The following is a 27552-nucleotide window of genomic DNA, read 5'->3' as shown; positions in this document are numbered from 1 at the left end:
CTGTGTCTTAGTTAAGTTTATAAGTTATTTTGCCTTTCTGTGCCTCAATTTTCTTATTTGTAAACTGAAAGTGAGACTGCTATCTATATTTAGGATGATGTGATGTTTAAATGAGTTAGAACACATAACGTGCTTACCACAAAGCCTGGTACTTAAAGTATGCTCAAAGAACACTGGTTAATACTAGGAGCAGTACTGTAGTCATTATTGGTTTAATATGGTTCCTGGACTCCGTTTTTATGATCAGCTTTCAGTGTTCCATTTGATTTCTGCTTTGGTGGAGATGATGGTTTATTTCTCTCCTCCCATCCCACCCCTTCTTTTCTGCCATGAGCCACCAGAATTGCAGTGAGTGTTATGAGCAGACCAGCATATTCACTTCTGTAATGTAGAATGTATTATTAACGTTTTTAAATCTGGAAAATTCTGAAATATGAATGATATCTCAGCTCAAGGGTTTCAGGCAAAGCTCTGTGGACCTGCACTTGGTAAGAACACTTTCAGCAGCCAGTAGGAATCTTTGAATCAGGGCTCACAGTATTTTTTTGGGTTGCATCACTGAATTAAGTATAAAGCAAAAACAATGTTTAAATGAGCAAGGAAGTTTACTGAGACATTGTATCTTGCTTTTAAGTTCTTCATTTCATCCAACTAATATTTTTAATCCCTTCCGTGCCAGATACTGTATTAGGCAAACAGGTCCCAAGTTCCTGCCTTCTCCAAGCCTATAGTTTGGGAAGTCTGTGGGTGGGACCAAAAGTCCTCTAAGCAGAAACATTCTATATATTCAAAATCTATCAAAATATTCTGTTGTCTGTGATTATCCCAATCTGGGAGAATTCTTGGGTGAGGGCTGAGAATTGAGACGCTAAATTTTTGGCGAAAGTGCTATTATAAAGGGGTGGAGTTTGGGGGAAAGTAAGTTTAATGTGGGAAAGACTGTGAGTGCCTTGGTGGAAAGAAGGGGAAGGTGGGTTGGGGTTAACTGTGAAGTAACATAGGGCATTTCAGTGATGTTTCAGGCTGTCAGGGCCAGTCAGTGAGTTACTCTTTGCCCATGAGTGATGTTCTGAGCCTCAAAATAATTAGGATAAGATACTGCAATCCCATCATTAGTGTGGTTCCCTCCCTCCTGCCTTCTCTTCCTCTCATTTTGATATGATTGACTTGGACTTTTTTAAACTTTTTTTTTCTTTTTGCCATGTGTACTAGCCTTATACATATGACGTAGGGTTCCCTCTTTCCCTCCCTCCCTCCTTCCCTCCCTCTCTCTTTCTTTTTCTTTCTCTCCCAGTGAACGTGGAACTCTGCTAATGATTCAAGCAGTGATCATGATTCTTTCTTCTGGTCTTGTTTTATATATAACAGAAAAAAATCAGCTTGAGACCTTTTGAAAATAAACACATTAGTACATAGCCCAGCACCAGGCATATAGTGAGTGTTATTAAAATGTCAGTGGAATGAAACCACCTGGATGAAAGCTCAAAGCTGTTTTCATAGATTCTTATTGGCTGCTTAAAGTAATTTTACCATAGATTCTTACAAACCCATGGGCCCTTATCTGAAACTCTTGGGGCCAAATGCCTTTCATAGATCAGAATTTTCTAGATTTAAAAAAGTTTATACAGTGTGGATAGCATGTATTATGTAACTTCTTCAGTAGCAGCACCCATATCCAAACATACCAATTTTTTTTGTAATGAAAATTCACATTTAATAAATAAAGACAATACATAGCTGTAAGTCAGTTCAGGTCACATTTTGTCACTAATTGTGTTTTCACCAAGCTTGTATACTTTTGGGTTTCAGAACTTTGGGGTTTTGGAATTGTAGACCATAGTGGCTTTTTGGAACTCTTTCTTGCTTACATTGCTTTCTTGCTGTTAACTGTTGCCCAGTCTGCCTTAAAAAAATTGGATTCACCAGGTCTGACAGTGGCTATCAAAATCATTCATCTTATGTTTCCTGTAGGAAATCTATACATCTTATAGACTCTGCATCAAAGAGAAAATCAGAAGGAAAATCATCTTTGGTCTTCCCTCTGGTTTTCTGTTTTAGATCCTGAGTAGCTTTGTTTCTCAATTGTAAAAATAGTCCTCTCGGCCACCAGATTCCTCAGTCACTGCCCTGGTCCATCTCCTCCTTTATCAGTGTTCACTCCTCCTTTTAAGAGCATGATGTCATTCAATGCTTTTAACAACCTGGGATTTGGTCTGATACAAATGGGTTCTTAAACTGAGAAGAGCGTATCTGTTTTTCTTCTGAACATTTAAAAAGATTTTAAATGTGGAACAGATTGTAAAAAGCAATTTGCTTGTTTTAATACACAGAGATAATGACTTCTAATGGCTTCATGTCTGTGAAGGGTCTTGATCCCATGAACTGTTCCTGCCTCATCTGTTTCTTCCTTATTCCTCTTTTCTTGGTCTTGGTTTCTACCCTTGCTTTTCAGTATTCTCAAAGTCTCTCTCTCTCTCTCTCTCTCTCTCTCTCTTTTTTTTTTTAATAGAGTCTCACTCTGTTGCCCAAGTTGGAGTGTAGTGGCATGATCTCCACTCACTGCAACCTCCACCTCCTGGGTTCAAGCGATTCTCCCACTCAGCCTCCCAGGTAGCAGAGACTGCAGGTGTACACCACCATGGCTGGCTAATTTTTGTATTTTTAGTAGAGGCAGGGTTTTGTCATGTTGGCCAGGCTGGTCTTGAACTCTGGACCTCAGGTGATCCTCCGGCCTTAGCCTCCCAAAGGGCTGGGATTACAGACATGAGCCACCACACCCACCCAACCTGGTGGTCTCTTTCTTACCACCCCATCTCTACTTCTTTTGCCTGCTGCCTCTGCTACCTGCTTCTTTTTAATCAATTGTATCCGCTTTTAGTTGTTTACAATCAGTTGCCAATCTCTGAGAACAGTTTCCTAACAAACACATTTCCTCACTCTTCCTGTTTTGGAGGCTTTTCTGTTTGGGATTCTGCCCACATATGCAGACACTTAAACTTCTAGTTTCATGGCTGTTTTAGAGGACTTAGGTTGCTGGGCCGCTGAGAGCTGGATGTCTGAGGTACGGCTGTTTTAAGGAACATTTATATGCATGTGAGTGGTTTTGATCTGAAACCAAGGCTGCTAACTATGAAATCTGAGAAAGTGAAAAGATTCTTTTAAGATTCCAGGTGATTCTTAGTTCTTTTCATGGTCTGTATATGAGAAGTGTTTTTCTATATATTTCTTTGTGATAGCAAAAGATGTTTATAACAGTATAGACATTTCATAGGACACTTTAGTTTAAATTTATGAATCATAACTTTATCCTGGCAATTTTATTTTAGAACTATTATATGCTTAGAGTATTTCAGATAACTTGGTCTTTTGAATGTTCTGTACATATTGCTGCCTTTCCTATTTACAGATGGATTTGGAAAGGATTGTTCTCTGGGTGTAAAGAGTCCAATATGTACCACAGTTGTTTCCACACGGCATTGTCATTTCCTACCAGGGACTCTCCCTTTTAGACTTAGAGTTGGCACGGAAACATTATTGCTCACAAGAGCCACCCCATTTCTGAGTGTGATTGGACAGGTTTTGTAAACAAACTTCTTTAGGCTTGCTGAAATTAGTGGAAAAATCTAGGCTCTCATGTTTATAGTTGGTGTGGATTTTCCTTTCACCTGAACCATTACAGGTAAGACACTAAGTAAAAAAATACTCATTTCTACTCAGTACATAAAAATATTATATGTTTGATGTATTCAGTGAAATTTCAATTAACTCACAACTCTTTGAGGCCATGGATGGAAAGGTGCCATTATTACTCTCTGCCCCCAGTGCTTTGCACAATTCTTGGGCACAGAAAGAGACACACAATTCATAAAATTCATGTTGGGTGGATCAAAGAATGATTGACCATTGGCATCTCCTGATTCTATTTGGTGATCAGAGAAAGTGGTCAGACTTAAGTTATTTTACATATGAACATTTCTTGCAAAATTTGGAGAGGATGTTTTGATGGCTTGAGATCTTTTCATTTTTTTGAGAACTTCCATTGTCTTTCCTGCTGCTTTCCTCTCTCCACTGAGCTGCATTAGGGCCTGCCTGCATAACTACTCACTTCTGACTCCAAGGAAGGCCATATCATGTGTTTTAAGTACCCCATAAAGTTTGTCTTCAAAGTAAAGCTTCCTTTGCTAAGCTCACAAATGATGAATTTTTGTTTTCCTTCCAGCCTGAGGGTCAAGAGAGTGGACACTTTGTATGTATCAGTGTTGTGGCCATTTCCTCCCTCCTACTCTACTGCCCTTTCCCTGTCTTAGGCAAGAAATAAGTTGTTTCCAAGCAGTGAACTCCGCTGGGCCAGACAGTTTTGAAAGCTTTGAGCGTTCATTTCCTTAAAGAAGTGGAAGGTAACATGTTTGAAAGCAGGGCAGCTGTGACCTGTTCCAAAACATCAATGTTGATTGTTTGTTTTTCTGGATTTTAACAAAGAAGCTTTTGCCAGAAGACCTTTGCACTCTTGCTTATGCAAACCCCAAATTACAAAAATACATAACAAAAATAAAACAGAAGCCAGACTGAAGGTTATCTTACCAGAACAGAACTTCTTCTTTCTTTAGATTGTACAAACACATGAGCTTCCCAGTTAAGTTTCAATCAATCATTCCTGATGGATTCAGCTAAAGTTTTGCTTTAACGCATACCACATTGTCTAGTCCTTAGGGCTTAGTTCTATTTCCTCACCTTGTTTACCTACAAAATGGTGCATCTATTTGGAAAAAAAAAAAAGAATAATTTACTGGTTCCTTTTTCCCTCTGTGTATTCTGCAATAAAAAAAAATTCTCTGAAATGTATGCTGGGGAATGATAAGCAGTTTTTCTTGGGTGGTCTTAACAGGTCAGCAGTTAGCTTGCTCTGAAATTGAGATCCTCAAAGATGATCTTTTAAAAGGGGAAGTGTCAACTTTCTAATGTTTTGGAGAGAGAGGGATGCAGCATTAGCTAGAGACGGTGTAGGGTGGTGATAATGAACTCTGAGGCCAGTTGGTTTGGTTTTGAATCCTCTGCCTCTTACTAGCTGTGGATCTTGGCTTTATCAGTTAACCTCACTGTCCCTCATCTGTATAATGGTAATAATAATAGTGTCTCCTAAAGCACTACATAATAAGTGCTATGTGAGTTTTTAAAAATACATGAAAAGGAAATAGAGTTGGGGTAATGTCAGAAGAGATTAGTGTCAAGCCCTTGAAGGGAGGGGGCAATTTCAAATGAGAAGAGCTGATAGGTAGTGGCAGAGAAAGCAAGTAAATTGGGGGTTAAATGATAGACTATGAATTTGGCCATTTGGAGTTCTTAAGTAATTTCTAACTATTCAGATGTGTGACTTTAAGCAAGCCAGCTTACCTCCCTATCAGTAAAAGGTGACACTTGGCTGGCTCGTTATTCTTTTATGTGTCTCAGCTCCAGAAATACACAGACTGGCTTCCATTTTTAGTGCAGTGCTATGAGCAGAAGCCAGATTGAGATTTCAGGTAGGATTGAGGAAAGATGAAGGAGTTGACACTTTGTATCTAAGTCACTTCCTGGCGGTGAGTGAGAAGAGAGAGCATCACTAATGGCAAAGCCAGGGCTAAGAGGCACAGGGTTGAGTTGCTGCATGAAGACAGTCGCTCACTGCTGCCTGAAGATGTTTATGGTTTCTTCCATGTGTTCTTCCTTTCTTATCTCAAGTGTTTGATTCCCGTTCTTCCTTTTTTTCTAGTTCTCTTTCGAAGTTGCCTGTGAAAGGGCCTCCTTGTTTGAAATCTCTTCTTAGGAACGAAGAAAGTGGTATGCAGCAACTTAAATAGCAGGTGCAAATCCTCCAGATGAGTTCCAGCCCAGGGAGAGTGGTGCTTGAGTGGTGTGCTGAATTCCTCCTCCCAACTTGATAGCATATTTTCGATATTGCAGTCCATCTGTGCACCATTTTTTAATGCGTATGTTTTGTTTTTGGTTTGCTGTATTCTCATTTTTTCCCCTTGGGCTCTTTAACTAGTCTTATTCTATGAAGCACCCTTTTTTTCTTTTTCTAATTTGTGCTTCTAGTGCTCTGACCCATGGGTTATTTGAGTATAAATTCACTTGCGTTTAGCCACTGAGTGAAGGGTACTCATTTCTGAGGAACATACTTATTATTCTGGCATAAGATATGTGAACAGACTGTTCTCGACAGATTTTAGTATCTTTGAGAGGTGCTGGTGACAACAATGACATTTGGCAGCATGATGCTCTGTTCAAACAGATATTCAACTTGGTTAATATTAGTGTTTGTATTAGGCTGTGGTAAGCACAGTGTTCTCAAATTTGAACCTATAAAGAATTATGGAAAAAGGATGGTGAGGTCCACAGAAGTGGTCATTGCACTTATATTTTTCAAGTTTGCTTTTCTTGATTTTTCTTCATTAAACTTTCATTCAGTATTTTTATCAGACAGTATGTGCTAGATTATGCTACAGTAACAAATGATACCCAAGTTTCAGTTGCTTAAAACAACCAAGTTTTCTTTATTGGCCATGCTGCATATCCATGGAGGGCTGGCGTTCATGTAGATCTTCCCTTTGGATGCACATTGATAGATTTCCCTCTGTCCCCAGTGACCAAGGTGAAGGAAAGGAAATATGGTGAATCATGCACACTGTCTTGTGGGATTTGGCTTAGAAGTAAACTACTTCTGCTCACATTTATTGGCCAGTCAATGAAATCCCAGTCAAATAGCCATGCCTAACTTTACATGAACAGGGAAACACAATGCTGTAATGTTCTCGGAGGAAGGGGAATTGGAAATATTTGAACAGCACTAAATGCCTAATACAATATAGACCTTATGTAAGCCAAATGCCATAATGGATTCTAGGGGCACAAAGATGAATGGAGTGTATTCTAGTTCTAGAGAAATTAATTTTTTTTCAGGGGGGGGAATAGCTTTATACAGAATTTTAAAATGATGATGATGAAGCTAAGATGGTTTTAAAACTATCTCTGTATTTTTTTATTATTTATTTATTTATTTATTTATTTATTTAGAGATGGAGTCTCGCTCTGTCACCCAGGCTGGAGTGCAGTGGCCTGACCTCAGCTCACTGCAACCTCTGCCTCCCGGGTTCAAGCGATTTTCCTGCTCCAGCCTGCTGAGTAGCTGAAACTACAGGTGCATACCACCATACCCAGCTATTTTTTTGTATTTTTAGTAGAGATAGGTTTTCACCGTGTTAGCCAGGATGGTGTCAATCTCCTGACCTTGTGATCTGCCCACCTTGACCTCCCAAAGTGCTAGGATTACAGGTGTGAGCCACCGTGTCTGGCCTCATCTCTGTATTTTAAAAGATTAGTAATGTTTCCTTTATCGTTTCATTTCTCCAGGTTTTGTAAATATCTTCTACAAGTTACAAATAGCTACTAAATAATCTTCAGGACTTAAATCTGATGAAAAAAATCGGCTTTACCTAATTTTACATAATGTTTAGGTCTTCTCTTGAATCTTTATGTGTGAAAGACATCATTTTTGTGTTTTTGCCATGCTTTAGCAGTCTAAAAATTGAATGTGCCTAAGGAGAATAACTTTTTTATTACGTGCTGGCTCAAATCTCAGACAGAATTCCATTGAAAGCCAATTGGTTTTCTGTTTTTTTTCTATGTGTCTTTCAGTGCTGAAATTGGAAATAAACCAGAATTATGGCTTCATGACGGAAAGTGTAGCAATTCTACACAATACACAACAAGTTTGTCATTTAAAATATCAGACATCTGTCTGAAGTTGGTGCTGACCTTCTAAACGGCAACTGAATGTCCAGATTGTTATTTCTCCATCCTCCTCAGATGCATTTCCAGTGTTGTGCTCACAGCCCCATGCTTCTTGTCTGCTTCCTAGTGGGTTATGGGTTGTTTCCTAGAGTCTAGACATGAAATGAAAAATTATGTAATCTATTTCCCATTCTCCTCTGCAAAATTCAGAGGGAGGGTCAAAGCTTTGAGACATACTGCCTCTCTGTGCTTGGTGTGAAGAGCAGACTTTGGGGATCTATAGACATGGGTTGGAATCTTGGCCAGCCCCTTCCTACCTGTAGAACTTTGGGCAGGTTGCTTAATCTCTTTAATTCTCAGCTTCCTTCCCAGTAATGTGAAGTGCATAAGAACTATTTCAGTGGCTTGTTGTGAGGGTTGAGTATATGGCTTATATAAAATGCCAACAATGTCTGACATGTAATAAGCACCCAATAAATATTCCCTATTGGCACAGTGCATTCTGTTTTTTAAAGAACTTCATTATATTTTATCTCATGGGAATACATCAAGGAGGTAAAAGGCATCTAGCTGAATTAGTTTTCCATTAACTTGCCAAAAAAATAAATACAGACTGCATTCTCTTGGAGTCACAGTTGACTTCGAGAAGATCTTATTCAATTATGACATGTGTATGTTTTCCTGTCTACTCACATTTTTCCTTACCCATCATCTTGTTAGATTACATGTAGACTGAATCTTCTAACTACATTTTTAAAGTTCTAAATCTTTTCTTGTGCTATTATGAGTTCTGGGTGATTACTTCAACCAGCAATGAATGACTAAGGTCTGAGGGGATTAGTGTTGGTACTATAGGAGAAGAAAACAAAAACTTTAATAATTTTAATAATAATCACTAACACTAATTGAATACAGAATCTGCATCTAGTTCCTTAATGAAGTTTTCTTTTTCCCATGAAATCATAGTTAATCTTATCTCCACCTTGTAAGGTAGCTATGACTATTACTTGCATATTGCAGGTGAAGAAATTTAGGCTAGGATGTTAAGTAATTTGTCCAAGGCAATATACTTAGTACGATTAGCACTGGAATTTGAATCCAAGATCATTTGATTTCAAAATAGCTATTTTTCCCCATTCAGCTCTATAGTACAGATAAATTTGAGTTTAAAATAGGGAGGTTATATTCCTGGCTGATACATGTTGTATGAACACTGTCTGAGTGGATTAACTGTGGCAGCTAAAAATAACAGGGTGTATTGTTGCCTTTTTGTATAGTCTAAACTTCTTGTCTGGATGACTTTAAAATATGTGTTGCTGCTCCTGATTCCTAACAGGGACCTTTAGAGACCTGGAAGCCTGTCCTTTGTGTAACTCTCTACGATTCTGTGGACAGGTGGCCCTCATCTGCATCTCTAACAGAAGGGTTAGTAATGAGAAGTAAGGGTACAGATAGAAGCTAGGAAAACAAATAGGCTGTACCTTCTGGTCTGAATTATTTTCTCATTTTTCTAATCCCTGACAACTTTCTCAATAAACTGGCCTAGCAAGTAAATCCATGGGTCCTCTGTCCTTGTTGGGAATAGCGTCATTTGGGCACAACTTTGCCATCAGTGTTCCATTTCAAAACATTTCCTGAGGTAAACATTAAGGCCTGAATGACTGCTATAGGTTGAGATTTTCATTTGAATTTTGAGGCTTACTTAGATGGACACCATTTTTCAATTACAACGATCTTTCCTGTCTTAAAACCTGATTGTTAAAATACAGGACATATGGGAGATCTTAAAAAGATCAAGTTCCAAGTGTAATTCTTTTTTCAAGTAGGCAGGGGAGTCTGGTGCATAATGTTCCAATCTAGTTTCACGGTTCTTTTGATCAACCCAAAATGAAACTGAACAAGACAGCATCTCTCAAAGGGTTAATACCCTGGAATTTCACACTTAACAATTGGCATTATGTTCTTTGCATTCTTGAGGAATTTTCTCACTGTTGTCAAAAGACTTTGGTTTGTTATGCAAGACAGTGGTCCAGTGACTTTGCATATCACATTCTCTTAACATGAGGGAAATCCCTGCATGCTAATTGGAGGAGGAAAAAAGTAGTGCAAGTGGTTCTTTGGCTCCAGATGAATTAAGTGAGGGAGTGCATTTAGTGAAAAACCAAAGCACAACAAAACCCTTGCAAATGAACGGGCATCCTGTTGAAATGGCTGCTGACTCTGGTCATTTTGTGTACGCCTTACTGCTCTGTCACTGCGATCTCATTTTTTTGGGGGGAAACACTTGAATGTATATATAGTTTGCTCTTTTTTTATTTTTCTGATTGCTTTTATTACCTATTGCTGTATAAGAAACCATTCTAAACGTAGTGGCTTAAAAATAACAACAATTTATTGTTTATTAAGATTCTAGGAGTTGACTATTCCAATTCTATTCCATGGAGCATCGGCTGGTCCCTATGTTCAGTTGGTGCTGGGGCTAGGCTGGAAGGTTCAAGATGTTTTTTCTCATGTCTGGGCCCTCAGCGCTTCTCCACGTGGCCTCTCTACCTGGCAAGTTTGGGTGCCGTCATAGCATGGTGGTCTCTGGGTAGTTGGACTTCCTCAGGTTGCTGGCCTTTAAGAAAAAGAAAGCAGAAGCTGTCAATCTTCTTAAGGCCAAGCTTGAAAGTGGCAGCATGTTACTTCCACTATATCCTGTTGGTTAAAGGAAGCTCTAGAGTCAGTCCAGATTCCAGGGAAGTAGGGGAAATAGACCCTATTTCTGGAACAGTGGAGTGCCATGTCTCTACAGGAGGAAAAGAATTGATGGCCCAAATTGTACAAGTGGAGGGAGCACTGAGGGCAGAGGGGCTCATCCTGGTTTGTGAGAACACAAAGGGCAGGGGAGAGTTTTGTCCCACTGTCTGTTTAGGGTTCTGGGCAAACGCTGCTATGTGAGTAACTTCATGCCAACTTGGAAGGGGTGCATAGTGACATAAGAGGACAAATTGGTGAGGTCAGGTGGAGGAGGGCCCAGGGGCACTCACCAAGCCTCTCTCAGCTCTTCTATGGTGGCAGAAGGAGCCAGATGTTCTGGAATTCTTTCAAGAGAGGGCTCAGAAGGCAGCTGAGCTAAGAGGCAGTGGGCTTAGGCTAGGAACTGGGTGGAAAATAGACCCAGAGCTAGCTGTGGCACCACTGGAGGCCAGCCAGTGGTACTCTAAGCCCTGACCACCAGCTGTGGACATCAGTTGCAGATGTCCATGGAATGTCCAGGGTTGTAGAGCTAGTCGGTCTCACTCCCATGGTCACCAGGCCAGGCAGCATCCCAGACTAGCTGCTTTGCAGCCGAGGGCAGGTAGGATGCAGAGGACAACATGTGATTTGCATTCTCCATCTCTCATATCACCATAATAATGGAGACACTCTCCTCTCTCCCCATATACCTGGTTACTGTTGTTCTTTTTTTTCCCCAAGCCAGAGTGTCACTCTGTCACCCAGGCTGGAGTGCAGTGATGCGATCTCGGCTCACTGCAATCTCCACCTCCCGGGTTCAAGCAATTCTCCTGCCTCAGTCCAGCCTCCCGAGTAGCTGGGACTACAGACACCCATCACCATGTCTGGCTAATTTTTGTATTTTTAGTAGAGCTGGGGTTTCACCATGTTGGCCAGGCTGGTCTCAGACTCCTGACCTCAGATGATCTGCCAGCCCTGGCTTCCCAAAGTGCTGGGATTATGGGCGTGAGCCACCACGCCCTGGTGACTGTCTTGATGAACAGAAATCTGAGTGACTGAGCCTGATGTTTAAAAGGACTGAACCTAAAGGAACTGTTTAATTTATTGCCTAGGAGTAAATATTTGCCAGATTTTTCTACAGTCAGGTCTCCCTTTTTTTAGTAGTCTGAATAAAGTCTTCCTAGGGATGTTCACATCCTAATTTTTAGAGCCTCTGGCTATGTTATCGTATATGGAAAAAGAGACTTTGCAGATGTGGTTAAGTCGAAGATCTTGAGATGGGGAGATTATTCTACATCATCTCAGTGGACTCTGTGTTATCATAGAAGTCCTTGTAAGGGGGAAGCTGGACATCAGAAACAGAAAAAGGAGAGATGGTGATGGAACCAGGTATTGAAATGATGCACTTCGATGACGGAAGAAGGGCCCGGGGGCAAAGGAAAACAGGCGGCCTCTAAAAGCTGGAAAATAGCCCTGCCAACACCAGGACATTACATTTCCTACCCTCGAACTGTAAGAGTCAATTTGTGTAGTTTTAAGATACTAACAGAGACACTGTCTGGAAACATCATGCAAGATGTTTTATATAAGAACATCTTATATATCAAGGCTGGGCACAGTGGCTCATACCTGTAATCCCAGCACTTTGGAAAGCCAAGGCAGGTGGATCACAAGGTTCAGGAGTCCAAGACCAGCCTGACCAACATGGTAAAACCCCATCTCTACGAAAAATACAAAATTAGCTGGGTGTGTTGGTGCATGCCTGTAATCCTAGCTATTTGGGAGACTGAGGCAAGAGAATCACTTGAACTCAGTAGGTGGAGGTTGCAGTGAGCTGAGATGGCACCAGCGCACTACAGCCTGGGTGACAGTGAGACTGTCTCAAAAAAAAAAAAAAAGTATCAAGTAGAAGTTTATATACAGAGTAAGCTTTTAGTATCTCAGAAATCTTATTTCTGAAGTCCTATATTGTTGTAACTTATTGACATGATGATTCCTATAGTAGAAATAATATGAAAACAATTGCTACTACATGACTTATTATCTACTCCTTATTTTGAAGACTTTACTCAATTTCTCCAGAAATAACCATTGTACCATATTTGTTCTACTTTCAATGATATAGGCACTTTTCAATTCATTTATTCCGTTTGTAAAGTTTAGTTCTAATAAAGCTCATAGAGCCACAAGAAAATCTCTTTAAACCTTGTTTTTCTATTAAATAAATACATTCTGGGTTGTAAGTTAGGAGTTCCAGGAATTCTTGTTCCCTCTTTGGAGGTGATGGTGGCGGTGGTTTGAGCTATCTCCTTACCTAGATCTAGGTACCTAGACTCCACATCTGTTCACTTTCTGCCATTTCTCCGTCTGTGTAGAGATGGTACAACATTTGTCTGAACATAAGTATACCTACAGTTTGCCTCTCCTTGAGCTTTTCTGACACAGAGAAGCAAGCAGTTGCCCCCACTGGAGGACTGGGGTTGCAGACTTACTTAGAGGCTGATCATGGGTCTGGGGTATTAAAAAATAATGTCCATATGTTGGGCACAGCTTGAATTAAGAATAATCTTCGTGAGCCAGTTAATGCTGTGAGAGATTTTTTCCTAACATTGTCATTATGCTATTTGCAGCACAAGTTCCAACACAACAGCTTTTCCGTTTTATCATAGGGATTGTCGAGGCAGCATGTAAAGTTGTTAAAATGATGGCACCAGGACAATCTGTGTGGGAGATGCTGTCAGGACTGGAAATGGAATGCAGAAATTTCTAAATTTCTGTGCATAGGATTTGGTCCTTCCAAAGGAACCTTCATATGTATTTCAGTTCTTGCCCAAGATGGGAAACTAGGATTTTGTCAGCGTCTGGGTATATACTGGAAGTGTGGAGCTGGTTGAAAAAAAATCATGAAGGAGCTATAAAGCAGACAGTTAGGGTAAAAATACATGGTTTTTGTCTGGTCTTCTGCGTTTCCTATGTGAAAGGTGAATCCTTGAATCTGAAAATAAAAGCATCTCCAGTGTCTCCTAGAGAATGTGTCAAATACTGTCACGGACCTCGGATCCCTTTCATTGCATTCTTTGTTATTTCTAAATGTGAGCTTCACACAAATCTTCTTTTAAGAAGGATTTCCAGAAGGCCTACTGTAGCTGTGTGCATGCTTTAAAATAAAAGTAAATCCCTTTCTCACTTAAACAAGACAAACCACCAACCTATTTGTTTCCATGAAAAATATCTTTGCATGTCTAGACAGTAGTGCTGATCAGCTGCCTTTTGTAAGGAAGGGATACAGAAAAACTATTATTCTCCCCAGAAACCTTGTAAGGCCCTATGTGACCCAAGTGACCTCTCACTCAACTAGTGAAACAGGAGCCAGAAGTGTGCAAGGAGCCAGAGCTGGAGCTTGATGCTGATGTTGTAAATCAGCCTTGGCATTACCGGGCTTTCCTGTTTTTAGCCAGCAGTCCTTAGGGACTGTTGCTGATTGAGGGTGAAAAAACTTTCAGAACCATTGTGAGTGGTGACACTGACATATCATTAGGCTTCCACCCAGATGGCATTTGAAACAAATAGAAAGGAAACTGTAATGAAATTAACTTAAAGAGGAAAGAATTAAAGCACAGTTTTACAGGCAAACATAGCATGGGAAAGATTGAAAGGGAGCTTTGATTTGCTCTCTGCTTTTGCTAGATACTGTGCTTGGTGTGTTGTAGGTGGACTTCACAATAATGAGAAAAGGTTTTTGTTTTTCATTTATAGAGTGGCCGGGAGCGCCGTATACCTGGTAGTTGAAGTTGTCTGTGTTTACCTCTCTTTTCCTTGTAAATTCAGTTCTCTCTTCTCCTAGGCATCTTCTTCTGTGTTTATGACTATAAATCATTAAAGCAGTTCCTGAAAACTGTGCTTAGGTCTTTAGCTGATGTTGGATGCAGTTGAGAATTTTTTGCTTTCACAGTGGCCCAAAGTAAATTGTCACATGTGCTTAAGTCTGGACCCTGCAGTAACCACTAGATTATCATATCCATATCCAGTCCATGGTGCCCTGAATTCGTTACCAAAATATCTTCCACCTGGAATATGAGAAAATGCTGAGAGCATTCATTATTTTATTGCAGGATAGCTGTTTTCCCCAAATAGCTGCCATTTTTTTTCACACAGCTGTGGAACAAACCACAACCAAAGTGTATTCAAATGATTGACCCTTGTGTTGAACAAATGTTAAAATTGCCCATTTTATGGCATGAGGAAGAAGCTGCTCATTGTACCCTCCTTCATCCATATCTGCACAGATGAGAGAATGGAGGTCCAGAGAAGTAAAGTGACTTGTTCAGGTCACGTCGTCAGGCAAGTAGTGGAGCAAAGACTCATACTTGGTTCTGTCTGATTACAGTGCTTGTGCCTTTTAATTTTTTTTTCTTTTTTTTGAGACAGCGTCTTGCTCTGTCACCCAGGCTGGAGTGCAGTGGCTTGATCCCAGCTCACTGCAATCTCCATTTCCTGAATAAAGCAATTCTTATGCCTCAACCTCCCGAGTAGTTGGGATTACAGGCATGCACCATCACACCTGGCTAATTTTTGTATTTTTAGTAGACACGGGGTTTCGCCATGTTGGCTAGGCTGTTCTTGAACTCCTGGCCTCAAGCAGTTCACCTGCCTTGGCTTCCCAAAGTACTGGGATTACAGGCACGAGCCACCACACCTGGCTGGCTTGTGCCTTTTTATTACAGAGCTTTTCAAACTTTTGCAGTGAAGGACTACTTTTTTTGTTTTGCTTTTGTTTTTAAAATTTCCAATCCACTGTAATACAGGGCTGACTGCACAGAATCAGCATGCAGCTTGTATCACATGCACCTCACCCAGGCCAGTTGGCCAACACCTAAACAGATTTACATCTTGCTCAGCAAGATGAGTCCTGCTATCACATGGCTTGGTTGTGGTGGTGATGGCCAAACTGCTGTCAAAGTTTCTAAGTGTAGATTCTCAATCCTGTAATGTACAATGTCATGGACCAATAAGATCAGTTCACAGGTCACATTTGAAATAATACTGCTTTGATTTAAGGGTGAGGGGAGCATCTGTCAGAGAAAAGCCAGACTCCTTTGACTAAAGAGAAACATTGAGAGCACAGTTCGGAGGCTAGGAATAGAATATGTGGAAGATGTACACTTCAGCGTGTAGATGGTATGGTTTTCTTCTCTTCAGGACAAACTGAATTCCAGCAAGTCATGCTCACATTCAGTACATGCAGATTTTTGTTCTCAAGTCAGATGGGAGCTTAATTGCAGTGTCCACTAGAGGAAAAACACCAAGCAATTTCTAATACCTACAACAAACAAAATTTACATTGTGAAAAGGGGTTCAAAAGGGGGAGGGCAGGCCAGGCGTGGTGGCTCATGCCTGTAATCTCACTTTGGAAGGCCAATGTGCTTGGATTGCCTGAGCCCGGGAGTTCAAGACCAGCCTGGGCAACATGGTGAAACCACCATCTCTACAAAAGACACAAGAATTAGCTGGGTATGATGGTGTGTGCCTGTCATCCTACTCAGGAGGCTGAAGCTGGAGGATTATGTGAGCCCAGGAGGTCGAGGCTGCAGTGAGCTGTGATTATGCCATTGCATTGCAGCCTGGATGACAGGGCAAGACCCTGTCTCATTAAAAAAAAAATAGAAATTTCTTTTTTAAAAAGGGGAGGAGGGGATGGGTGCAGAGGCTCATGCTTGTAATCCCAGCACTTTGGGAGGCCAAGGCAGGTGGATCATCTAAGGTCGAGAGTTTGAAACCAGCCTGAGCAGCATGGGGAAACCCCACCTCTACTAATAATACCAAATACTAGCCAGGCATGGTGGTTGCATGCCTGTAATCCCAGCTACTTGGGAGGCTGAGGCAGGAGAATGGCTTGAACCTGGGAGGCGGAGGTTGTGGTGAGCCGAGATCATGCTATTGCACTAAAAAAGGGGGAAAAAAAAGGCAAGGAGGAGGGTAACCAAGCATTCATCCTTGTATGAGATGAGTTTCTCCAGAGGCTTTTTTGTTTTTTGAGATGGAATCTTGCTCTCTTGCCCAAGCTAGAGTGCAGTGGCACGATCTTGGCTCACTGCAAACTCTACCTCCTGGGTTCAAGTGATTTTCCTGCCTCAGCCTCCTGAGTAGCTAGAATTACAGGCACCTGCCACTGCCCCCAGCTAATTTTTATACTTTTAGTAGAGATGGGGTTTCACCATCTTGGTCAGCCTGGTCTCAAACTCCTGACCTCATGATCCACCCGCTTTGGCCTCCCAAGGATGCTGGAATTACAGCTCTGAGCCACCGTGCCTGGCCAAAAGGCTTTATTAATTCACTTGGTGATTTGTTCAGCTTCCTTATTGAGCATCTCCTGTACGCTTTGCTTGGTGTTTCATGATGAAGCATGATGCTTCGAGGTAGTGTTCCAATGCTTTGTAATTTACAGCTGCTGGAGGAAAGGAAGAAGTAAAAGAAGACATTTTAAAAATTATTAAATAAACGAGTATTTGTTTTGTTAGTTTGACCTCTATAATTAACAAGTTTGAAGAAAATATTGTTTAATGCTTAGTTTTTTTTAGGTGATTAAATAGTAATTTGTAATAATTTTATTTTTTAAGGGCTTTAATCAGGAAACTAGCTTCTAATTAAAACCATGTTTCTGTGGGGAAATCACATCCTACAAAAATATTTTTGATTTCAAAACTTTTCTCAAGAATAAATCCTGTCAGAAGTGTGAAAACTGCCTGTACATAGCAGAGCAATTTGTATGTGAATCGGTATTGGTAAATGTCCCCAAATTGTACCATTGGGTTTCTTTGACTTGAGATATAATAGTCTTATGGAATTTTATGTTTTAAAAAATACAGAAAAAATACCATGGTTATTTATTTATTTGTTTGAGACAGAGCCTCACTCTGGCGCCCAGGCTAGAGTGCAGTGGCATGATCTTGGCTTACTGTAACCTCCACCTCCTGGAATCAAGTGATTCTCCTGCCTCAGCCTTCCAAGTAGCCAGGACTATAGGCGGTGGGACCATCATGCTTGGCTGATTTTTGTATTTTTAGTAGAGATGGGATTTTGCCTTGTTGGCCAGGCTGGTCTCAAACTCTTGACCTCAGGTGATCCACCTGCGTCTGCCTTCCACAAGTGCTGGGATTACATGTATAAGCCACTGCACCCGGCCCATGGTCTATTACTGATGATATAGAAGACCTAATTCTATCATGACTAAATATAACAGAAATTAATGATGTTCTCAAAAGCTTTTAAAATGAAGCTGAATATGAATATGTGGCAGAATACGAAGTTTGGTCTTAAGTCTTTGATTCTGATTGTCCACAGATTGTTTTCCTTTGTGTTTGATTTTACTTCAGTTTCATGATGTGGAGGTCTCTTTCTCTTGATATTGCCTGTGTAGATATAAATGACTTGAACCCCTCTTCCCAGCACTTTGCTGTGCAAAGTCAAAGATGCCATGTATTGCTAGGGATTTTTAAATCAGCTGCTGTCTCGAGTAGAAGTTAATTTACTAGGAGAAGATGTAGTAATCTTAGTTTTATAGTAACCAATGAAAAATGAAATTTTCTTTTTCTTTTTTTTTTGAGAGGGAGTTTCGCTCTTGTTACGCAGGCTGGAGTGCAATGGTGCGATCTTGGCTCACCGCAACCTCCGCCTCCTGGATTCAGGCAATTCTCCTGCCTCAGGAGTAGCTGGGATTACAGGCGCGTGCCACCACGCCCAGCTAATTTTTTTCGTATTTTTAGTAGAGATGGGGTTTCACCATGTTGACCAGGATGGTCTCGATCTCTTGACCTCATGATCCACCCTCCTCGGCCTCCCAAAGTGCTGGGATTACAGGTGTGAGCCACCGCGCCCGGCGAAATTTGCTTTTTCAATGAAAAATGAACAGCTTCCTTATAACTTAAATCTATTAGCAATGCTTTAAGCAAATATCTAATTAGCATATTTAAAAAATACTGGTATTTATTCTAGTTTCCTTGGCTCAATCCTCTTTCTTATTGTCTTGTTTTTGAGTTTCTATAAAAAAAGACTTAAAAACTTAGGGCATTCTCTCTCTCGAATCAGTCATTTTTTTTTACTTTGGTAAAGACATCATTGTGCCTTGGTTTTAATATGAGGAAAAATGAAAGTGGGAGTGGAATTTGCATTAAATATTTGGAATTTTTCTTCTTCCCCACCCTCAACATCTAAAATATGCATGGGATTTGGAAAACAAATTAGAAACAGGATCTTTCACAGATATTTAAAAAATGCATTTCTAAATGGTGGGGAGTTCTGATCTCTGAATAGTGCCATTTCATTTAGGAGCTCAGGTTGCAAAAGTCGTATCTAATACTCTTTTTTTCTTGGTTTTTATTTTGACTTCTTAAAGATTGAAAGTCTTTTTAGTAAATTAATGTTAAATATTCACTTTGCTAATATAATTTGCTAGAATAAACTGATAATGGTATAAGCAATATTAATTTTTTTAGTTTTTTTTTGTTGTTTGTTTTTGATGTGGGATATCTGCCACGGATATAGAGAGTAATTAGACTCAGAAATGGTTTTGCTTGTCTCTCTCTGTCCTTAAACTCTTGGGTTAGTGGGAACATGGAGAGCATACATGAAATGAGCTGTGATTCTTTCTCTTCGACATTAATTTTAAAATAGCCTAGATGCCATAGCTCATGCCTGTAATCCCAGCAATTTGGAAGGCTGAGGTGGACATATCGCTCGAGCTCAGGAGTTCAAGACTTGTCTGTGCAACATGGTGAAACAGCATCTCTACAAAAAATATAAAAATTAGCCAGGCATCATGGTATGCATCTGTAGTTTCAGCTACTCAGGAGGCTAAGGCAGGAGGATCAGTTGAGCCTGGGAGATTGAAGCTGCAGTGAGCCATGATCATGTTACTGCTTTCCGGCCTGGGCAACAGAGCTGTCTCAAAAAAATAAAAAATAATAAATAAGAACAGATGGACTGGAACAAACCATCAAAGAAGCATTTTACAAAAGACATGCATTTGGCCACTTAACATCAGTGTCTACTCTTGCCCACTTTTGTGTACAAGCTTAGCATATTCCCCAACATGAACATGGCTCAAATATGTATCCATGGAGCAAATGGATGAAGGAAATAAATTGGGCGTATAACCAACTAGTTAACCGATGAGTTGAGTTCATCATAGTTGAGAACTCATCTGTGTGGGTTACCTTTGTGTGTTGAAATCACCTGCATTTTTCAAACAGGTACTCTCTCTCCTCATTTTGGTTGATTGTGTTGACAAAGAAAAAGACTGTCACGCTCAGAAATCTAAATATAGCTTCACACAGATGCACACTTGTTACAATGATGCAGATGGAAATTAACTACGGATTGAATTTTAATTATGTAAACTGCACACATCTCCTACCCCTCCTCCCTCTATTGTGTCACTTGTAATTACATTATTATACATCAGTCATTTAACCAGGGTAAACAATAATTGCTGGAAAACTAAGATTTTTAATTTGAAGAAAGGAATTGCTAAGTAAATGAAAGGGAAACATACAGATGTGTTGGGTGATTCTTTTTGTATAGCTGTTTGTTTAGCAATTCAGGAAGTGACTTAAACTTTGCCTGCCAATGTTGGATGCTAGATTTTTATCAAAGGAAGGGTCCTATCGTTTTTCATGTGTGTTTAGTTAGAGATTTATTTAAATGGAAACATGAGATAGTAAGCAACAGTTTCACTTTTAGGGAATGATTTCCCTCATAAAAGCTTCATGTCTCATACTCCAAGGTAAAGAGAAAAAAATTCATATTGAATGTTTTTTTCTTTCTGCTCTGGGAAGTGCATCAAATGTAACCAACACAGTGAATTCAGACCACCTGTGAGATTCCACATTGCTTTTCCCAATCGTTGTTGAATTAAATAACAACATTTGATTATGGTACTAAAAGCAAATCAAGGAATATTCAGATGAATCCGTGGATAAACACATTTAATGGTAGTATGGACTTTGCTCTTATTGCAGATGGATTATTATCCAATGAAACCATTCTTCTTTCATGTTGTAAAGCTTTCCAGATTTCAGGAAGCCAGGGCAGCTGTATTTTTTTAAACCTTCACATGTGATCCAAAAGTACAATTTCCTAGGAGAAATGAAGATCTGTTAATTTACAGTATTTGTAAGCAATGGCTAAACTCTTTTCTGTAAACATCGGAAATACACCTGGTGAAGGAAAGCTCTTCTGCCAGATAAAATGGAATGTTCTCAATTAAACAGGGAAGCAGGTTGGATGAGAGAGACCTATGGAACAAGTGCTGCTGAGTGTCTGATTCCAGCCCGTGAAGGATGTGAGGGAATTTGCCTGGCCTCAGGGCTAGAGAACTATTAATATAAGCAACTCAGCAATTTCTGTCTATATTGCTCACTTTTTCTTGAAGAATATGCCCACTTAAAACTCATAGACTCAAGGAAAGGCAAGCTGGCTAGACTTAAAACTGAATCATAGAAGAGGCAACATCTGTCAGAGAAAACTCTAATCATGGACGGTGCAGATATTCCTGTCTGGATAGGTATTGTCAGTGGGACTGAAGAGAGCCGCAATGTCTGCAAGAGATGGCTCAGAGATTGAGGAACTCTTCCGGTTTCTATAAGTCTGAATAGTTCCAAAAATGTAGAGACTCAATTTGGTTTGAGTTTATGTTCTGGCAGGTATTCTTTGTACAGAATTCTATTTCTGGTGCTCCTAAGCAGCTTTTTGGTGACTTTTCAGGCATGTTACATATGACTAAAATGTGTGTGTGTGTGTGTGTATGTGTGTGTGTGTAGTACAGGACACAGCATGAGTTTATTGTTTCATTGAAAAGGGTTAAGACTGACATATAGTTGCAGAATGTTGAGGAAACTCAATATTAATGCATGGGCTTGACCTTAAGCGTAGGTCAGTGGATCTTGCACTATTTGGTGGGTGTCAGGCCATGCCTGTGGTGACTCTTCATTGCCCAACACAATGGCGTCTTTGTCTGGGAATCTCTACCTCTCATTAGGATGGTCAACATAACACAGTGCTTTTCCCTTTCCCAAATAGCTGTGGGAACAAAAGAGCCAACACAAGCATAAACCCTTGCCAAATACAACAACATAAGGGTCCATCAGCCCTAACGAGGGGTATCCTGAGAACCCTCAGTGCCCTCTGAGTTGGTCATCACAGCAGTGGGATAGTCAGTCTTGCTCAACATTGAGGGTTTGAATAGCTCTTAGGATCATCTCTTCTCTAGTGGTTAAGTATATAGTCCCCATAAAAGAAATCTGCTTCTAGGCTATATTTTGCCAAAATCTGACCATCCACAGTCTGATGACCAGGTCACCAGACTGAGGTTTAAGAGCTGAGTTACTTATTGACAATGTCACCAACTTCTAGCTCAGCATCTTGCTCAATAACCACTGTGTGCTTTTGTAGGCACATGAGGAGAATATTCAACATTTTCCCATTCTTTGTGTTTTTGAGATGGAGTCTCACTGTGTTGCCCAGGCTGGAGAGCAGTGGTGCAATCTCGGCTCACTACAACCTCTGCCTCCTGGGTTCAAGCATTCTCCTGCTTCAGTCTCCATAGTGACCGGGACTACAGGTGCCTGCTAGCACACCAGGCTGATTTTTGTATTTTTAGTAGAGTCGGGGTTTCACCATGTTGGCCAAGATGGTCTTGATCATCTGACCTTGTGGTCTGCCCACCTCAGCCTCTATAAAGTGCTGGGATTATAGGCATCAGCCTCTGCGCCCAGGTCTATTTCTTTATTAAACTTGTAGGAAGCCTATTTATATCTCAAGCCTCTGATTGACAGCAGTTGATTGATTGTTCGTGAAAGGTGGACTTTTAACCATTCTTTGTTCCCAAGCTTTAGTTAGGCAGAAAGCCGTTGCTGTCTTCTGAGATGAACCCCTGTAATGTAACCATAAAGCAGGAAGGATCATAGGCACCTGTGGAATTGTTGTCCTCAAATTTTTTGGCAATTAAAATTGCAACTGAAGCACTGCTAATATTTTCAAGAAAAACAGTAAAAGTGGATTGTTACAATTAGTTCCTCCAATTAGGTATTCAAGAAAAGCATAGAATAATGTGAAGGTTTCCTTATCTGTTTATCCAGTGACCTGTATCTTTCCACAATACTTTCAAATGGAATTTATTTAGCCTAAAAATGGAAATTAATTTTGCACTGATGGCCTGCGATTAGAGTTTCTGTGCGTTCTGGAGATGAGGGTGGCTACTGACCTCTCTATCTTACTTTATTATCTGTTGGTCTTGGCAGTACCTTTCTCTTCCAGGATGCATTCCCAGAATGGTTAAGTGAAACAAATGCTGTTTGGAGGACTTTGGCTCTTTGTGGCTGAGATAAATATATATCAACTTAAAGTGGGGTTTATTTTCCTCTGTGAATGAGTTCCTAGAGAATTGTAATTGTGGAAAGAACTAAAAGCTCAAACATAACAAAATGAAGTTTCCCTAAAGGATTAAAGATTGAAGCCTCAGTACATTGAGTAATTGTGCTAAAATAGGTGCTTCTTGTCAAAGCTTTTAAGGGTTACTGTCAGTCTGTTTTCAAAACTGAAGATGAGGAGAATGATTCTCAACTGCAGGTTCAATTGGAACTTTGTTGGGGGAAGAGTCTCTGTTCTGCTAGTGATTGGTTTTTGAAGCACAGATGGGCCTGTGAGATTTGGATGGCATGGTGAGGGAAGGGGAGTAAGGGGCGGTGCAGCAGGGTATAGGGGATTTAGACTCACCTTCCTAGGCCTGTTGCAGTTCTGAAACCTCTGTGTGTATTAGTGCCCGAAACAAGTGTTTGTTAAATAGATCAAAGTCTAGATTTCTAACAATTAGGGAAGGGAAAGACATTCTCAGAGATTCACAAATATATGTGGTTAATGGAACCATAACTTTTAGAAGTTAGTGTTCACAGGACAGATGGGAATAGCTGGAATGAAGTGAGCTTTGAATGCTGATTGCTTTATTTTTATACTAGCTAATGAGTTAATGTGCCACACATCCTCTAACCTTTCTGGAATGGTGAACAAATGGGCCGATGTGCTGAGTAAGCGTTGGAAGACAACGACATGAACTCTTAAGCAATTAGAAAGAATTTAAAGAAATAAACCATGTGTTTACTATTGAACTAGGAAACGCCTGTATATAAATCCAATTGGTAACACTTTATATATAAAGATAAATAATAAAATCCCTAATATTTTTCATGATCTTTCTCAAAGTTTCTTTAAAAGTGGTAAGTGGCCTCAGAAATTTGAATTATCATGAAAGGAAAAGGAAGAATAACTTAAGGATATGCATGTGTGTGATTCTGAGTTAAGATTCTGATACAGATCAGTATAATGGAGACATTGGAGACAAATTTGAAGGTTAAATTTATTCACTGTGGTGGCTCATGCCTGTCTGTAACCCCTGTACTTTGGGAGGCTGAGGAGGGTGGATCACTTGAGCCCAGGAGTTTGACACCAGCCTGGACAACATGGTGAAATTCTATCTCTACAAAAAATACAAAAAGTTAGCTTGGCATGGTGGTGGCATGTGCCTATAGTCCTAGTTACTTGGGAGATGGAGGCGGGAAAATCACCTGAGCCCAGGAGATTGAGGCTGCAGTGAGCTGAGATGGCACCAACTGTACGACTCCAGCCTGAGGGATAGAGCAAGACCCTGACTCAAAAACAAACAGTGCCCCTAAAACCCCAAAACTCAACAACAAATAAATTTATTCATTGCATTTCAAGAGGAGTGAGTATTTTGAGGAAGGCTACAAGGACTGTTGGCAAGTTGGGTTAAATACTGATAACTACTTCTTCAACAGGATCACCATTCTTGTCTATATCTGGAAAGAAGACAAACCTTGGGCAGCAAAATGCTGTTTTTATTATTAATGCAGTGATGTCAATCCAAACTAGATGACCATGATTCATGGAATCTTCAAGGAAAACCAAATATTCTTTTTTAATAAAGTAATGGAGCTGGGAATTGCACATCTGCTCTTAAAAATCTGTTTTTCATAATACAGAACGTATGTTAATCATCACATCTTTTATTAAACTGAAGGAAAATTCTTGTTGAGTGGATTAATTCTGGATCCTGAAAATGTGAGACCATGGAGATGAGCATATCATGACAAATGTCTGTCTGTCTTACCAGCTTACCTCTAGAACAGCGATTTTCAAACTGCTGGATATGACCCTTAAAAGGGTCATGAAATCAAGCCAGTGGATTGGGAGTAGCATTTTTTTTTTTTTTTTTGGAGACTGGGTCTCCCTCTGTGACCCAGGCTGGAGGGCAGTGGCATGATCTCCACTGACTGTAACCTCTGCCTCTCGGTCCAAGCAATTCTCCTGCCTCAGCCTGCTGAGTAGCTGGAATTACAGGAGCATGTCACCATGCCTGGCTAGCTTTTGTATTTTTAGTAGAGATGGGGTTTTGTCCTGTTGGTTTTAATAGAGACGGAGTTTTGCCAGGCTGGTCTCGAACTCCTTACCTCAGGTGATCTGCCTGCCTTGGCCTCCCAAAGTGCTGGAATTACAGGCATGAGCCACTGCGCCCAGCCTGGGAGTAGCATTTTTAAAAAATGAAATGGAGTAGAAAATGCTGGAGTACATTGAATGTTGGAGCTTTTGGGAGCTTTTGCATTGTTATTCTCTGTTGTGTGTCTACACAGAGCTGTCTGCAGTGATGATGTAGGAGGTACCTTTCCTGTATTTCTTCTAGAGTTCCAGCTTTAGGTTTGCTTCACGTTTGCAAAATCCCACCCCTCATTGGAGAGGTCAGGCTGATTGGTTAAGGCTAGGGTGATGTCTGTTGAGAGGGCTCAAAGACTGAGCCCATAGCGTTTGAGTCTGATTCTGCAGTTGTATTATACCTGCAGACTCAGCTGCCTGAGCTTGTCTGTTTTCTCACAGATATTTATCACAGTGTGCTCTCCTTGGCTGGCACTGACCCAGGAATCAGAAGCATTATGTCAGTGCCTAAGGAAGCACAGTTCATTAATTCTTTTTTTTAAAGACTTTTTTCATAAGTTTTATTGAGAAATTCATATACTGTACAGTTTATCAATTTAAAGTGTGCAAATCATGCTTTTCAGTATATTCACAGAGTTGTACAACCATCACCCATATCAATTTTGGAATATTTTTATGACTTCAAAAGAAGACCCTGTACCTTTTAGCTCTCATTTCCCAACTGTTCCTTTCTTGGGTTGAGGTTGCAGCCTGAGTGGAATCCTCAAGAGAAAAGATGAACTTCCGCATCTGTAGGCTGGTCCAGTGGTCTCCAAACTTTCTTTATTAACTCTTCAGTAAAAAAGGTTTTGAGCATGCACCCCCAACTTACATAGATAGAAATACATTTGTTAATTTCTATTTCAAGCTTTAAATAAAAGAAAATAAACCATTTGTAAATGATATGTGCCACTGTACTGATATAGTATTTCAATATCAAACACACACAGGGTTCAGCTCTTAGTAAAAAAAGCTGGTATTTTCTCCACATGCCCCTGTGACTCAGCCTCTGTGGGCCTCCCTTCCATTTTGATGGCCATCAGTTGGCATATACACTCCCAGTTTGGTCTGAGCTCACCTGACTTCTGGACCTCTCTCTCATCCTCTGGCACCTTCCAACCCATTCCCTGCTCTCTGGCCTTGCAGAACTCCAGATGTTGACTTTTCCCTCCCAATGCCATCATCTCATCTTGACTTTCCTTCTACCTGAAATGTTCTCCATTTTACCATCTTTTTGGCAAACTTCGTCTAATTCACACAGCCTATACCCAGGTTTACCTCCTCTGCTAGCCTTCCTTACTCTCTGAAGCCCAGGTAGGTGGGCCTACCTCCTCCTCTCCCCCAACAGCCATACCTGTTTATTGTAACAATGTATTTATTTGTTTGTATCCCATTTTGGGTCCCAGGGATTGGACTTGTGCATTGCTTACATTTTCTCCCCCACCTTCTCTTTCTCTTTCTTTCTTATTATAGCGGTGTTAACAAGTATATTCTCCCTTATACATGAATCTTTGCACTTTCCCATGTGTTTTCCTAGGGAAAGATTCCTAGAATATTGATGCTACTTTCTGGTCATAGTTTAAAAAATCCAGAAAAATGGGTTCAGATCAATTCCAAACATTAAAGCTTATTGATTGGGCACTAATCATGGGCATTTGCTAGAGCTGCTGCAATAAACCACCACCAGGGGGATTGCTGAAACAACAGGATTTGTCATCTCAGCAGTTCTGGAGGCTGGAAGTCCAAAAGCAGTGTGTTGGCAGGGTTGGTTTCTAAAGGCTGTTGGGGAAGGCTCTGTGCCAGGCCTCGCTCCTTCACGTTCACCTGACGTTCTCCCTGTATGCCTACCTTTGTCCCCAGATTCCCCTTTTATGATGGCACCAGTCACACTGGATTAGAGGCTCACCCTACTCCAGTATGGCCTCATTGTAGCTTCACTAACTATATCTGTGATGACCCCATTTGTAGGTAAGGTCACATTCGGAGGTACTAGGGGTTAGAACCTCAACATATGAATTCACTGAGCAGCGCACAGTTCAGTCCATAACATTGATTGATGCAAAGTTGAAGTTATATATGATTAGGGAAATTTGATACATTTATAATGTTGAATCTTGCTAATAAGGAACACAATCTATTTCTCTTTTTAAGATTTATTTATATTATCAAGTCAAGTTTATAGATTTATTGGGTCTGGGGCCTTAGAAAATTAGAATATTTGTAAAATGGGATCAGACCAGAAATAATATGGGTAAACCATGTTAGGGAAGTAAGAGAATGGAGTGGAGTGACTGACATGTAGTTGGTATTCCACAAGTGTCTGTGTAGTAAATTTGCTGCATGAGTAGAGGGAATCAAAGGTAAGGCAGAACATTTAATTTTGCAGTGTAAAAGTTGTAGGGGATGATGGCCGGGTGCAGTGGTTCATGCTGTAATCCCAGCACTTTGGGAGGCTGAGGTGGGCAGATCACTTGAGGTCTGGAGTTCGAGACCAGCCTGGCCAGTGTGGTGAAATCCTATCTCTAC

General features: G+C 40.4%; 1 protein-coding gene across 25 annotated transcripts in view; it reads left to right on the top strand.

The window, feature by feature from the left end:
* The window catches only part of LIMCH1 (LIM and calponin homology domains 1), a 349321-nt gene that overhangs the window by 66385 nt on the left and 255384 nt on the right, over nucleotides 1-27552 (top strand). The window contains exon 1 of one of the 25 annotated variants that reach the window (XM_078367273.1): nucleotides 2986-3061. The exons of the other annotated variants lie outside the window; for them this stretch is intronic. Within the exon in view, the coding sequence (XP_078223399.1) occupies nucleotides 3008-3061 (54 nt within the window). The 5' untranslated portion in view covers nucleotides 2986-3007. Of the gene's footprint in view, nucleotides 1-2985; nucleotides 3062-27552 lie in introns of those variants that run through there. 25 annotated transcript variants of the gene reach the window in all.

Source organism: Callithrix jacchus, chromosome 3, assembly GCF_049354715.1.
Source record: "Callithrix jacchus isolate 240 chromosome 3, calJac240_pri, whole genome shotgun sequence".
In the NCBI taxonomy this organism is placed as follows: Eukaryota; Metazoa; Chordata; class Mammalia; order Primates; family Cebidae; genus Callithrix; species Callithrix jacchus.
Note: the sequence above shows the minus strand (reverse complement) of the source record. Positions and strands in the feature narration are given on the sequence as shown.